This window comes from Buteo buteo, chromosome 2 (genome assembly GCF_964188355.1).
Source record: "Buteo buteo chromosome 2, bButBut1.hap1.1, whole genome shotgun sequence".
Classification (NCBI taxonomy): Eukaryota; Metazoa; Chordata; class Aves; order Accipitriformes; family Accipitridae; genus Buteo; species Buteo buteo.
The window spans coordinates 15,424,498-15,439,304 of NC_134172.1; the positions used below are offsets into that span (position 1 = coordinate 15,424,498).

General features: G+C 39.6%; 1 protein-coding gene across 16 annotated transcripts in view; it reads right to left on the reverse strand.

Moving 5' to 3' along the window:
* Window positions 1-4,266, reverse strand: part of CREM (cAMP responsive element modulator) — a 36,957-nt gene extending 32,691 nt beyond the window's left edge. For 5 of the 16 annotated variants that reach the window (XM_075045928.1, XM_075045973.1, XM_075045920.1 and 2 more), the window contains exon 1: window positions 4,124-4,266. Coding sequence is in view for 1 of the 16 variants with exons in the window: in XM_075045910.1 (XP_074902011.1) it covers window positions 3,198-3,211 (14 nt within the window). In the remaining 15 variants the exon portion in view is untranslated. Of the gene's footprint in view, window positions 1-3,197; window positions 3,931-4,123 lie in introns of those variants that run through there. The other 11 variants (XM_075045861.1, XM_075045900.1, XM_075045892.1 and 8 more) reach the window with 11 other exon arrangements.
* Between the last annotated feature and the right edge of the window lie 10,541 nt (window positions 4,267-14,807).

A 14,807-nucleotide genomic window follows, 5' to 3' on the forward strand; every position in this document is an offset into this window, starting at 1 on the left:
AAGTTGAGCAGCCCTGGGGAGAATGTTTTCACCAAGCTTTCCACCATAATATTCCATACAAGATTTTTATCTTATCAAATCATTCTGGTTTTATATATGCATTCAATATGACAATAAAAAAGTAGAGGGGAGGGAAAAAAACAAATGTTCCTCCTTAGTAAACTAGGACCATCCATAGAGTCTCAAACATGAAGGCTCTATCTGGTTCACGTAAGAATGTCTCCATAAGCTTCAGAACAGCTCACACAGCAAGATTAAATGATGCATAGGTACTGGCAACATATTCATCGCAATCTCTTCCTAGAGATGGGAATATAGTCAGAATTAATTCACTTTATACAGGCCCTGAAGTATTTTCTTATCCAAAGCCAGCTGTCACAGATAACCTACTGCTGGAAAAAAACCCAAGGTTCGTTTTTTTTTTCCTACTGAATGCATTCCATAGAAATTTTACCTGGAAAGAACCATTCTTCATGTTGTAAAAAAATAGGGTTTAGTTTCTAAATTTTAGCTTAATTCCTCACGGGCTACAGAATATTATAAGAGAATCTATTTATTTTTACTAACTTGATTTTTCTCCCAAAATCTCTTCATCTGCTGTGCTCCAGTACCTGAGTTAGCAAATAGCTATGAAAAGAGCATGAGTGCAGCAGAAAATCTAATAAAAAGTTATTCCTAGTATTTTACAAAATACAGTACAAAGGACTGTATTTTTTAGATTATCTATATTAAATTAAAAAAACAACAGCAACTTTTATACATGCCAGTGAAATGACAAATATGACATACAGGAAAAACTCAAGAATTTAAATAGATTTTTCCATCTATAATTGTGTATATTCTGACTCTTAACGCAAATGATTGCCTATTTTAAATCTTTAGCAAAGTGGAGTAACATCTGACAATTTGTATACTGCTTTTAATTAGTTGTTTGGGGTTTTTTTGACTGCCATAAAATACAACTATTACCCCAGAATACAGCAAAATACACTTTCTAGATAAGCTAAAATCCATTTCTTTCGACAACCTGGTAATTCTAGTACATTACTATAGCCTATAAAACTGAAACAAAAGTAACAAAGGGCATAAGTAATTTTAAAAGATACACTAGTCATCTTGACATAAAACTTCAATGAGAAAGATGACTAAAGACAAAGTGTAGCACACTAGTAACATAATTCAGACACCTTACAAGATCATGAGTCTTCTGTAGACCTAACCACAGGGGATTACTAAATTTGCAGCTGAAGGTCAGTTGCAGTCATCTGAGCCCACAGTGTTAGAAGTGGTATAGCCACACAGGGAGAGCCATGTCACTTCATGGGGGCTTGTGCAGAGCTCAAGACCATGCATGCTAAGGAACTCCTGAATTTCACAGTCCGGTCCAGGTTATCACTGTCTTTAGTGCACTCTCAAACAATCAGATTCCTATAACCTGAGTTGTACAGGTTTTATATTTCCTGTATTATCTCATATAACATTTTACCATGAATACATCAAACTGGTTTTAATAAGTATACAGAAAAATACAGGGCAAAATCATAACTATGTTTTTTTCTAAAACATTACTAATATGAACTGTGGTAAGAAACAGTTATTAATCCAATCCAGAAACTACCAACATAAACAGTTTCCACATGTATCACACTCAATCAGTCTACACTGCAATGAAATTCTAACATATTTATTGCTTTTAAGTTTCAAAGTAAGAAAAAGGAAAATCATTTGCCAAGCACCTAAGTCCTTTATAACCGTGCATCAGTAGGAATACACATCACACTTTAAAGTTTCCATTACCTTCTTCCTATTTTAAATGAAAACCAAGCAGTTATAAAGTATACAGTCTTAGGTCCTGTTTAAAGTTATATAATGTTTTTCTTCACTATATGTTTAATTATATACAAACTTTAATCTTATATTCAATATTAATACATTCATTTCTTACATTTTCCACTTTGGTTTCTTACCATTGCTGAACAGTACTTTTAAATATTAGTCTGCATTTTTAAATTAATGAACAAGTTATACTTCTCGCCTCCCATAAAAAGGGGGCAAAAAATGGCTTTGCATAATGTAGGCAAAGATACCCACTTCTTCCTACAAAACAGCAAAGAAATCTTGAGGATCTAGCAGGAGGTTTAACTGCTAACTAGCTAGTAACAGTTCAATATATATTAGCACCTGTTTACTATAGTCACTAGGACTAACATACAGTAAGTCAGTAGCAGGTAAACACTGATTAAGAAGATGCATACAGTGCAAATCAAAAGGTTCTTCAGCTGAAAGCAGCAGCACCCCTGATAGGACAATATTGACAGCATCAGCTAAAGGAAAACATTCCCCAGGTGACCTAGAAAACTGGAATTAATTTACAGCTAAAGGTGTGAACCTTTTATATTTTTGTGCATGGGTAAAAGGTGAAGGATAGCATCCCTATCAAGATGTGCTCCTGTGTAACGAAGAGCACAAAAAATTCTTTCACTCCCCCCCAATACTGCTGTTTGGTTTACAATTACATCACTGAATATTAATATAAATATTTAATCTCTAATGGTGAAATTAAACTGCATAAGCAAATTGCTACAGGATTTTGCATAACTGGAAATGTGTGACTGTCTAATTAAATACCCAGAGACATTTTAAAGACAACCTCTTTATTTCAACAATACTTTATACATCAGAGACTGTTTACAAAGGTGGCTTATTACAAAGCAAATTGTAAGGGGCTAAGAAATAAGTTTCAGCCCTTGCTCCAAATCTCTTTGAAGGCTTTTATGCACAGGGAAGTTACTAGAAAGCAAGGATGTGAATTTACAAACACCTATTCTGCTGCATTTATTGATGATCCCATGGTGAGTGTGGAAACTCTCAGAATGCACTAGTTTCAGAAGAGCATTGCGTTTTCAAGTTTATAATCTGTTTTAGTATGCTGCTTTGTGAAGCACACCGGGTGGCAAGGTGGTCACAGCATTCAGCCAGGTAAAATGAGTAACAGTGCAACAGACCAGATTCTGAAAGTGTAATCTTTCCATTAAGTTTTCAGTATCAGCAGGATACTAAGTTTCTTGTGTCTCCTAAACTCTAATGCATTTCCTTGTTTTCTTCCCCAACCTTTTATTCCTAGGCTATCTTAAGAAAATCCTCAAGAAAAGCCTTAAAAACTCAACCTGCCATTACTGTAAGCACACGCATACTACCTGTCACTCTGCATCTGCCGCCTCAGTAATCCAGACAAGACAGTGCTGAGTCTGCTGTGAAGAGGACACACGGTCCCCGTTTAGAAGAAGAGTCCAACCAGTCCCTAAACAGGTATGAGGATAATTTAAGGGCCGGTATCTGTGGAACCATTTAACATGCGGCTCCACTCAGCACCAAGTCAGATGCTGTCATGGCAGTGGTGGAGGCAGGCAAAACCCTCAAACTTTTAAGCAAAACCTAGGACTCACGAAGCCCACCGTGTTCCTCTCCCACCCGTCGTCCTGTCCCAGCTCGGAAAACCCTGTGCGCAAGGATGCAACCAGGCCTACCGGACCAAGTGGGAAAACCCACCAGTCACCACGGCCTACCCCCCACGGCCAGCGCTCTCCCCGGAGGCAGCACCCCGGAGGCCCCAGGGCCCTGCCGTCCCGGGGCCCTCCGACTGCCGGGAGAAGGCGCGCTGCTCCCTCGCCGCACGGCCGACAGGCGAGTCGCGCCGATCTCCCTCCCAAGCCTCGCTCCGGAGGAAGGGCCCGAGCCGCAGCGCGCCAGGGCCCGGCGGGCACCTCGGCCCCCGGGCTGTAACGGCGCAGGGCGCTCCGCACGCCCCCCTTCCCGGGCTGCCGAGGCGCCTCGGGGCCGCCCGACAGAGCCGAGCCGTGCCGGGCCGGCCCTGAGCGGCCCTCCCTGAGCGCGGCGCGCTCCCGGCCGCCAGCGGGGACGCGCCTCCGCCCCCTCCTGCGCGCTCCCGGCGGCAGGGGCCGAGCCGAGCGGCACAGCGCCCCCCTGCCCTGCCCTGCGCTCCCCTCCCCTCCCCTCCCCTCCGCGCTGCCAGGGCCGGCCGCTGCCCTCCGCGCTCCCCCGCTCCCGGCCCGCAGGGGGTCGGGCTGCGCGCACACGTGTCCCCGCCCCCTCCCGCACTCACCCGCCGCCCTGTACGTGCTGCCCCCGTCACAGGGGGTGGGGGGGATTGGGCCGGGCGCAGCCGCGCGTCGGCCTCACGTCAGCGCTGATGCAGCCGCGCCGCCGCGGGGGCGCTGAGGAAATGGCGTCTGCGGCGACTCCCAGCCCCAGCGGCCGCGGAAGGAGGAGGAGCCGGAGCTTAGGCGGCACCTCCGACTGGCTACGGGGCGCCCAACGGCCTGCGCGCCGGCCAACCGCCGCCGCGGGGCTGCCGGCAGCGCCTGTCATTGGCTGGGGGCGGAGGGGGCGGGACGAGCCGGCTGGTGTGGGGGAGGGGCGGGCCTCACCGCTGCCGGGGCGGGGGGAGGGGTGGCAGCTCGGCGGGCTCGTCGCGCAGGTCGTGTGGAGCCGGGCCACGGCCGGCGGCGCCGGGCTGCTTCGGCTCGGGCCGGGGCGTCCTCAGCGGCAGGCCAGGGGGGTGGTCTCGCTCCCCGGACGGGGTTCGCACTCGAAGGTGCGCGATAGCGGGGGCGCGGTGCTCGGCCGCTCTCCCCGCCGGCCGGGCGGGCTCTGCCGATAAGGGCGGTGGTGGTCTGGGCCTTGGCGGAGCGGTCTCCCCGCAGAGCCCAGCCGAGGCGGGGCTGGCGCTGGCGCTCTCCCCGAGCCGTCCCCCGGGAGCGGGGTCGCCGCACAAAGCGCTGTTTGTCCCCTCGGCGGTGCCGGAGTGGTGAGGTACAAGGAAGCTTGCTGGGGGACGGGCAGGCAGCCGGCCGGTGGGACAGCCAGCCCGCCGAGCTAGTGCCCGCAGCTTGTTTTTAAATTCTTCTGTTGACTGAAAAAGCACATTCCTCACATCAGTTGTTCCTAATTGTGCGTGTTTTTCCTTTTGAAGTGTGGCATCGTGTTTTGCATTTGTTCGGCCAAATAAACCGGCAGCTGCCGGCAGATAACGAACGGGAGCTACGTGCGTGTTTCCCTGCCCGCTGCCACAGGATACGTTCAAATGTCATGAGTCATGTTTGGTTTGTGCTGTGTGTTTGAGCGTTTCTTGTTCCAGGAAGCGTAAGGCCCGTATTCTCAGTTTTAATAATAGTAAAGTGCCATAAATTCTTGGGCCCTAAACTCGGTTGCTAGAGGAGTTTTAACATCCTGTGTCTTACTGCTGTTCAGTATTTTACAAAGTAGTGTCAGAAGGGATGAGTACTAAAGTATATTTTAAATTACGTATCTATACATCACTCCACTTGTATTCTGAAGTTGCATAATGTTTTTACCCATTTTTATGTAATTTTTTTTTTTCTGTGAGAAACAATTCAATAGTGTGCTAAATAAGAATGAAAAACCTAAGTTAATGTCACGTGACTCATTGTGATTAAAGAATTGGAGGATGTGTGTGTCAGGATTGGTAGTATGTCTGTACAGGTCAAATATTCAGCCTTATTCATGGAGTGAAGAGAACCTAGGTATTGCTTTCCTGTGTTTAAAAAAAGTCAAATAACTCTTACCTCTGACTTCATGAAAGATGAATTACATTTATTTGCAAAGGTTTTTGCCTTTAAGCATTTAGGTTTGTTAATTTGCCTCACAGAAGTTATTTGACACAGCTATCAAAATCATAGTCCAGTGCAAAGAATACAAAAAATGTAATGCCCCTATTGCTTATGCAACTTTTCAGTTTTCATCCTACATTTCCTTTGTTGAAATATTGAACACCACCCCCTTCCTGTTTTGAGTTCTGTTTCCCTCCTTTTGTTTGTTGCATATATTTAACGTGTCTTTTCAGGCTTTTAAATAGGAGGTTTTCTTCCCATGATTAATAACCTTCTGGTTTGACAGCTAACCCACTAGGTACAATATCATTATGCTCATTCATCAAAAGATGTGTTTTATTAGAAAACCTCTGGTCAGTTAGAAAATATTTGATAGAATAATAAGATAATCAAATGAGCCAGCAAGTGTAAAACTACTGAGAATAACTCTGCTGAAGCCTTTGGAAGAAATTCCGTCTTTGCTCAGTATACTTAAGAAGCCAAGAGTAGCTGTTGTGATACTAGTAGCACCTCAAAAATATTTTTGAGAGTAGAATTCTGATTACAAACAGGAAGAAATTTCAAATGAGTGTGTTAATGGAAACCACTGGAGTCAGTTATTTATAAACAAGCTGAGAATTTCCGTGGAACTCTTACAGTGTGGATTTGGAAAAGCAGTTATTTTCTAATAGTTTTCAAGTAAGTCATAAGCAGCTTTGAAATGTTTAACTAAGAATTTATTACTATTTATACCTCTTCTCTCTGATAATTTAATGAAGTGTATCAGAGGAGTGGGTGAACTGCCAAGGGGAGTTAGTCCTCAGTGGTATAAAGATGAATGACTAACCCGCTTCAGTTCTTGATATGGCTTACTGAGGTTGGTGCGCTGGAAGAGAAGGGCAATGAAGAGGAAGTGTTGCATTCTTACTGTGGCAGGGTTGGGGCACTGTATTTGTTGGCTGAGGCCAGAACGACCTCTGCTACAAAAGTGCATCACTTTAAGTTAAATTATTCTAATTAAATTGGTATTAATCCCTGATGTGAACCAATTTAATTTCAAATGCTAAGACCCAAAGCAATCCATAAGAAGACCGCACAGGTCAGGATTCTTTATGATTGTCATAATTTACATAAGATGGTTGTGAACATAAATTTGAAATCCAGGCACTTTGCTGCCATCAGAATCACTACCTGGGTCATCTCCTCTCTAACCTGAAATGTCCAACCTGATGCTATGTCCTGCAGATTTAAGGAAGTATCAACAATTCAGTAGCAGTTGCTGTTTGATTGTTTTTTGGCTTTGGTGGGCAAAGTCAGAACTTCTGTAAAGAGAAGTTAAAAGTGTAACTGGAAGAGCGGTATCAATTTAAGTAGCCCCAGTTGCCTCTGGCGTCTCATTCCCAGCTGCTCAGTTATGTTGACAGCACTGCTTGGGCAACCGAGAACCCTGTCTGGGAAAGTAATTTGAGTTAGATACAATATATCCAGAAAGAAAGTTTCTTTCAACCTGGATCAATTCTTAAGTCTGGTCCACTGCACCATCACATAGAGAGAAGTACTACCTCAACAGAGGGAGGGGTAATACACGAGCAGGGAGTTGGACCAACATCAGTTGGCACTGACACCAAAAGAAATATGATACTCTTTGCAGAGAACATAAATACTTCACCAATGCCTATTACATCAATATGAATGCCATCTATGTAATCTTGAGACAACTGATTTTATGTATTGGGTCTTCACAGCTACCTTTTAAAAAGATTTTTAAAGGAATGGGATTAAAAGAACTTGGTGCGTTTCAGTTATAATCTTATGAAACCCCTATGTAGTTTTCTTGTAAAGATGTTCATGGATTGCCATGGCATAAGTAAAGACAGAAAAAGGGAGGTGCAACTTATATTGTTTGTGAATTTCTTTTTAATTAGAATCCAGACATTTGAAGATAATATAGGTTAGACTGACAGAAAAATAGGCTGGCATTCTATTTGAAATAATACTGATATTTAATAATTTCGCTTTGATGATGCATTATAGAAATGATCCCAGTATTGCTATCTTGACTGGTGTTTAAATGTTTTTTTCTGTGATTTCTTTTCATCCTAGAGCCATTTGGTGTGTTACATATATCTCTTTCCAGCCCATTCCACACCTAAACATCCTAAACATTTAGGAATGATGAAATATAACTTCTAGGTTCAAGAAAAACCTTTATTCAAATTATGTCTGAAATGCCCTAAGTGTTATTTATAGGAAGAAAATTATAACTTATAGGTAGTTTATTATGCCAGAAATAATTCCCACTGGATGCTTAGCTAAAAGATGTCCAGTAAATGTAGTCTCATGTAACACTTAATGAAGCTCACTGTTAGGCTTTTCTAAACCATTCTGTTTTTCTCCACTTATGCAATCTGATATTTGATGTCTACATCTTTGTCTCCTTAAAGATTGCATGTTTATAATTATTGTTACAGGTCATAAATTAATTCCTTATTGGGTATATGAATGTAGAAGAGACTGAATTACCATAAAATAATTGCACCACAGATCTCTTCGCAGACCACTCAAGTTTTAGCTGGTCATTAAATAACCCTACCTCTACTCTTTCATTGCCTCTAAAGGGGTAGAAGGACAAGTGCAGAACTTGTAGAGTGGTCACAGGAAAGTGCAGTCAACACACAGCCACTGTTTTCACAACGTATTTTGAAAGTGTGATGAAAGTCAGAAGTAACCAATACCCTCATGCTGCAACAGAATCCTGATCTGTCTGAAACAGAGAACAGATTAGGCAAGAAGTACACTGTAATGAGTATAAAATACAAAATACTGTAATGAATATAAAATATAAGACTAATCATTTATTTTACCTATTCTTTTTTATAAACTGCTAGCAATGCAAGAAAAATACGCATTTCTCTTGGCTTACAAATAGAAACAGAAATGGCACACCCTTAAAAAGGCAAATATTGAACAATATTGTAGAAGATAAAAGCTTTGTAATTTTTTCCCCAAATATATATAGGTTTTAAAAAAGCATTAGACATCTGTATTATAAGGATTATAAGTATTAAGTTATGTTTGCCTTCCTAAATTATGTTAAGATGGAAGTAAGACTGAGTGACTGTATGAGTAGTATAAGAGCCAATTACTGATCTTTTTGCTCTTTATTTTTTGCTACCGCCCATCACTGGAACCTCTGAAAATTGATACTGCCTAAATTAGTGCTGTGCTAAGATACTGCCTTGACTTTTGTAGGTTGCAGAAGCCAGAAGCACAGGAAGCAATAGCCTTGAGGAGTCCCAGGTATGGCTTAGTGAGAAGTCTGGCCTAACAGCTGTGAGGCTTTGCAGTACCTCAGCTAGATCTACACTGCCTTGCATCATGTAAACAACAGGATTTCTTTATTTGGAAGGCATGGAGGTTATTGTTGTTGAAGGGAGTATCAAATACTAATCTAGTTCCATTTTTTAAGATATTATTACTTTGATTTTCTTGGGTTTGTAATGATTTTATTTTGGATAATAACTTGCAGTAATGCTACAATATTTTACACCCCAAAGCACAGATGTACAGTCTGAAATACAACATTTCAATATGGTTTGTTTGTGGGGTTTTTGTTGTGTTTTTTTTTTTTTTACTTTTTTAGGATTTGTAATCAGAAATCTGATTTTATAAATACTAAACAGGAATCACAAGTGGTACACTACTCTCTGGTACGTCCTGTAGTTCGAAAGGAGGGGTACTTATTGATGCATCAAAACATGCCAAAGTAAACCAGAGTACACTAGCAGCTAAAATGTGGTCACGTTAGTAATCACTGCTTGAACAACAACACAAACAACTAAAATGATTTGTGAATGTGTAGTTAGATATTTGGTGTGGTGTTTGTAAGAAAAGCTTTATGAGAAGGAGAACTGACACGATTCACAGTGTCTGTTTTCTCATCTACCGTTCCTAGGTCAGGTCTCCAGCACTGTTGTCTCCCTGCACACTGGAGCCAGAATGAATAAAAAAAATGGTGAAATCCATAGTTTGGCAAATAACTTGACATTCTATGAATTCCTGTGTACTCATTTGTCGCTTACTCATTTCATGAGAGAAATGATTATAGTGGAAACATAATATTCTGACTTGGTAACAGGTAAGGTGGCTGAAATGTTTAAAGGATTCACTGGTGAGTTCAACATATATGCATGATGGTATTTCTGCTGCAGCAGAAAAAAAGGATGGCAACTGAGATCTATTACATGAAATTTTCTCATTTCCTCTGCTGAATAATGAACTTTCTCTAGGTAATCGTTTCCTCATAACATGAACATAATATGTACTTCACAGTATCCTTAACCATTTACAATTTATTACTGTTTTTAGAGATCCTTGAGCTTCTTTGCTGAAAAGTATAAAGTTTGTATAAAACACTATTTTGTAGGTACAACATAGATATTAATAGATGTCACTTTCCAAACAACTGCTTTGAGTTCTATTTAAAATTTAAATACATAAAACTCTACTATTGAGTCTTCTGAATAGGCCATGTTAAAAGTACACAGAAAACAGTATTTGTCAGTATGAAAACTTTCCTGAAAGGTTTAAAAAGGCTCAGGTAGCTTAATGTGAATATACTGTACCACAGGAATGTGCATACCACTAGTTGTTTCCATGTGGTCACACTTTGCAAGAGATTGATCCTGTAAAGCAAGGTAAGACAATGCAGTAATATGCCAGGCACTAGTAAGACACTGAGAAACTACCTCACACAAAGGTGAATGACATCAACCATTCAGATAATGCAGTAAAAGACAAACACATATAAAGTCTCATATTCATTTGAAAATATGCACTGTAAATAAGAAAAAAATACTAAGAAGAGTTTGCATTTGGTTAACAGTCTGGCTGTAGACTAGATTTGTCTAGTCATCTGTAGGTTGTTTTTGATGGGGGAGCAGATGTTTTTTGTTGGTGGTAGATGGCTGTAAATGTCAGTGAAGTGCAAGACTGAAGACTAAAAAAAAAAAAGCAAAAGCAACTGAATAAATGGACCTCACTAGATGCAAACTAAAGGTGTCTGGGAGCTATAAAGAGAAGAAAGAGATACAAGTGAAAAATAATTAAATGGAAGAGTATTAAGTATAACAGAAGATTATTAGGCTATTCACAGTGTAGTTTATGTGACAGAGCTTTTGTATTTTTGTCATGTCAAGAGCTGTTAGTTCTTAATCTACCAGTAATACATATAAATGGCTAAAGCAACTTATTTTCTCTGAAGAGGAAATCTCTTTTATCAAATGCTAGCTCAACTAATCTAGCTCCCTGATGATGCTATTTTGCCAGCTTGCTTATTTATGAAATGTTTTTTCTCATTCTGTTTATCTACCACTTTTGCACATTACAGGAGGTTTCAGTCTCCATTAAGTATGAAAAATGTGTTTTACTAAACTATTTGAGAGACAAATATATATATTTGTAAAATACTTTCTCAGAAAAACCTGAGGAAACTCTCAGTAGAATGATGTCTAGTTTAATTTGGAAAATGATGTTTTAGAAATGGGTACTAGATGTTTCTTATCATATTTTAGTGAAGACAGATATGACTTGCTTTTTTTTTTTTTTTTTCCTGGAAACAACAGCTCTGCAAATTCAACCTTGTCTCAAAGCTAAGTTGTATTGTCTAAGATTCATCATCACTAAGGGTTGTGCAATCATGGAGTTCAAATGTTTTTCTTCCACCTATGTGTATTTATACGTACCCCAACACAGATGTCAAAGAGCAGTATGCTGGGGTTTACATTTTTAGTGTAGTGGTAGAACCACTCAAGATTTGCATGACACTGTTCTCCAAAACATTGTGCCTAGCAAAAAATAAAGCAGCATCCTTCCTCTCACAGTATCAGTTGAACAATACTTTTTCATTGTGTTACAAGCATCTCCTTGTAAGGATTATTTTTATGTGATTTTTAATATGATTTTACTAGTGTGCACATGATCTATGCAGTTTTTATAAAAAAAAGTGGTCATACTGCTAAAAAAGGGGGTTGAATCACTTTCTGAAGGCAATTACACAATTTCTGAGTTAAAGGGGAAGGAGAGGAGTTTAGAATACTGGCCTGGTTGTAGTGTTTTGTTTGGGTCACTGCTGATAGTGTAAACAAATGTATTTCTTAATCGTGAATTGGTAGAGGTAAAATAACTTATTCTGGAACTTGCTGACTTTCCTTCTATTGCATACAGTGCCCTCATGTGGCTCTTTCATTTTCCTGATGCAGTGGACAGAAATGATATATAATGTTTTAACAGTTCTGTGTACTCTCTTACCGTGCTTTTGTAACACCTAATATCTTTGGGATTTTATGCATACAAGCTAAAGCATGAAAACTGCAAACAATAGCTTATTACTGTAGTAAGCTTCAGGGGTAGTTTCATATTCAAATTAAAACACCGAAAGCAAAATCCTGATAATTAATTTAAACCCAGCCAGGTAATGACTCAGCCGGGACTCCTCCGTTTTCAGCAAGTCGGAAAAAAGGTTGTATAAAAGCTTCATTAGAAGTTCTTTTATTCTTTTTCCAAGTTTGCTTAGATTAGCAATGTGGTAAATAGGAACATGGAAACCTCTTAAATGCTGGATTACTTGTTTGTTAGTAAATTATTATATCTAGTTCCACCCAGCCCATAAAAGTAAGTACCTGAGCTACCTGCATTTGATACACTCACTGATCAGGAAGGATATACAACCTTGTAATGGAACAAATGAAAGCTCCAAAAGCTTTTACTATTTTGATACCTCATATATAAAGCTATTTTAAAGCTGAAAAGTCCTCTGAGTAGAATCATTTGGATTCAGAGTTACTGCATTATAAAAGTTTTACAACTCACTGATCTTCACATACAAGTTCTAAATACGCAATTTTACTTGTCAATAATATTACAGAACAATTTCTTTTAGCAGTAATTTTTTGGCAAAAAATATAGGAAAAGAAAATTATCTAGGGTTGCTAATATATACTGATAATTTAACTGCTTAGCTACAATGACATGAAAATAAGTTGGTGCCCCTTTTTAATTATGAAGGAAAAAATGACATTTGTGAATTTTTTTCAAGTAACCTCAGGTCCCGAGGAAGGACAGAACAAATCTGGGAGTTAAACTAAGCAGTTGATGGCTAACTAATAAATGTTGTTTGGGAGAGCTCAACTTCTGTTTATTTTCCTATTTCATGAAGAAAAACACGTAGATCTTGTTAGTATAGGTTGCGCAAGTCTAAACTGGTAAACTGCTATTTTTTATATATTCAGCACTGCCATCTAGTGGACATGATTGCAGTGAGCTTCCGTTTCTTGTCGAGCATTAAAGGGGTTTAAGGTAAAATAATCATACATTTAAAATTCTTCATACACTTAAAAAAATGAAAGCTATAAGATTAATACTTTATTACTGTGTATTTTTATAATCACAAAAGGTAGGCTTAATTTATGCTTGTATTTTGTACGTCACCACATGAAAGACAAATGGCCACAACAGAAGTCTAGATTAAAAATAGCTGTAATGAAATAAAGGTTTATTCCTGCTTTCATTTATCTTTTTAGAAAAAAAATATTTTAAAATTATTTTAATATTATTACCTGCACCAATATTGCAGACCGAGTAGCTCATTTAGTGAAAATTTAATATAACATGAATATAAGATGAATAATCCAGCATAAACCTTGTGCAAAAAATAAAGAATGTGGTTGCAAGGGAAGGAGAGACAGGTAACTTGCTCAGAATTTAGCAAATTTTCTCTACATGAAAAAGACTAAAGGATCTGTTACTGTAAAAATGGGATTTGAAATCAGAGGCAAAAAGAGCAGATAGTAATATGGAAGGCATCTGCAAATGAAATCGTGGTGGTGGTGAATGTGGACTATTTACTGTCCGTTCTGATTGCAGTCTGTAAAACAGCTTTTAAATAAAGCAGTAAGTCATATAGTGGCGTATTTCGTAGAGTGTTTGTATTATCATAGGCCTGTGGGATTCCTAATTTTGGACCAGACTAATACAGTGTTAGATGTAGCATAAACATAAACAAAATAGACAGCTCCTGCCAAAAGAATTTATTATATAAGAGAAAAGAAAACAAGTTAATACAAACAGAGGCATCAGATAAGAGAAAACAAATGCATACAAACAACAGGGGGATTTCAGGAAATATTGCAGTACTGGTTAGAATGATGAACAGACTTGATAGCAGATGTAATCACAGAAACGTTAAATTTGTATACGTGGTGGCAAAGTTTTAAGGTGGTGTATGCATGTACTACAAATTAACCTGTGTAGCTCACTACTGTAAACAACAATTGATAAAGAATTGATAGGAATTTACTGAGAAGTTGACTTCTCCATAGGACCATCCTACGACAACTTCCAGTTTCCATTTGTGTCACCCATCTGTGACTCTACTAGCTGCAGATGCCAAAAGATAACACTGAGCCCAGGTTAAGCAGGATTAAAAGTAGGTCTGGACATTTGCTGTCATCAAGAAATGTGGCAAGACGTGGCTAAGGTTGCTGAACACTCCATTAATTGATTAAGCTTTGTCAAATGGCAACTTTCTTAGCTGGTATTCTTGGGCATGTCTGCACAGCAGGCTTAATTCCCCTGATCAACATCTGGGTTTCAGCAAGCAGGAGCAGCCCCACTGCAGAGTTAACACTGAATTAAACTCACTGATGCATAAATCATGTATCCACTCATGTAAAGCATTGGTGCATACACACGAGTTTTAGTCTTGTTCTGAGTGGATACATTAGAATTACTTCTTAATGGACTGTAGAACCTCCTTGTTCTTTGGGGTATGCAGGCAGCACTGTGGGAGTGACAGGATGACTTCAGCAGCACACGCAGTAGAGCCCACAGCTTGCTCATCTTGGACTCCTGCAATACCCCACTGTTTATTTTCAGGCGGTAATTCTCTGGCCAGTCTTGACAAAGAAACTTCATGAAAAGTGTATCCAGATTTTACAAAGTTTTGGGACTTAGAAATTCTTATTTCCTAAATACATTTAAATCTGTGAACAATTTTTAAATACCTTACATAAAAAGCAATAATGAATGCTCATGTTCCTCCTGATTGTGTTTCCCTAATCATAGTTCCTCAGCTGCAGTCTTCCAGAACAGAGTTTGCAGAAGAGGTAAGGATTTGGT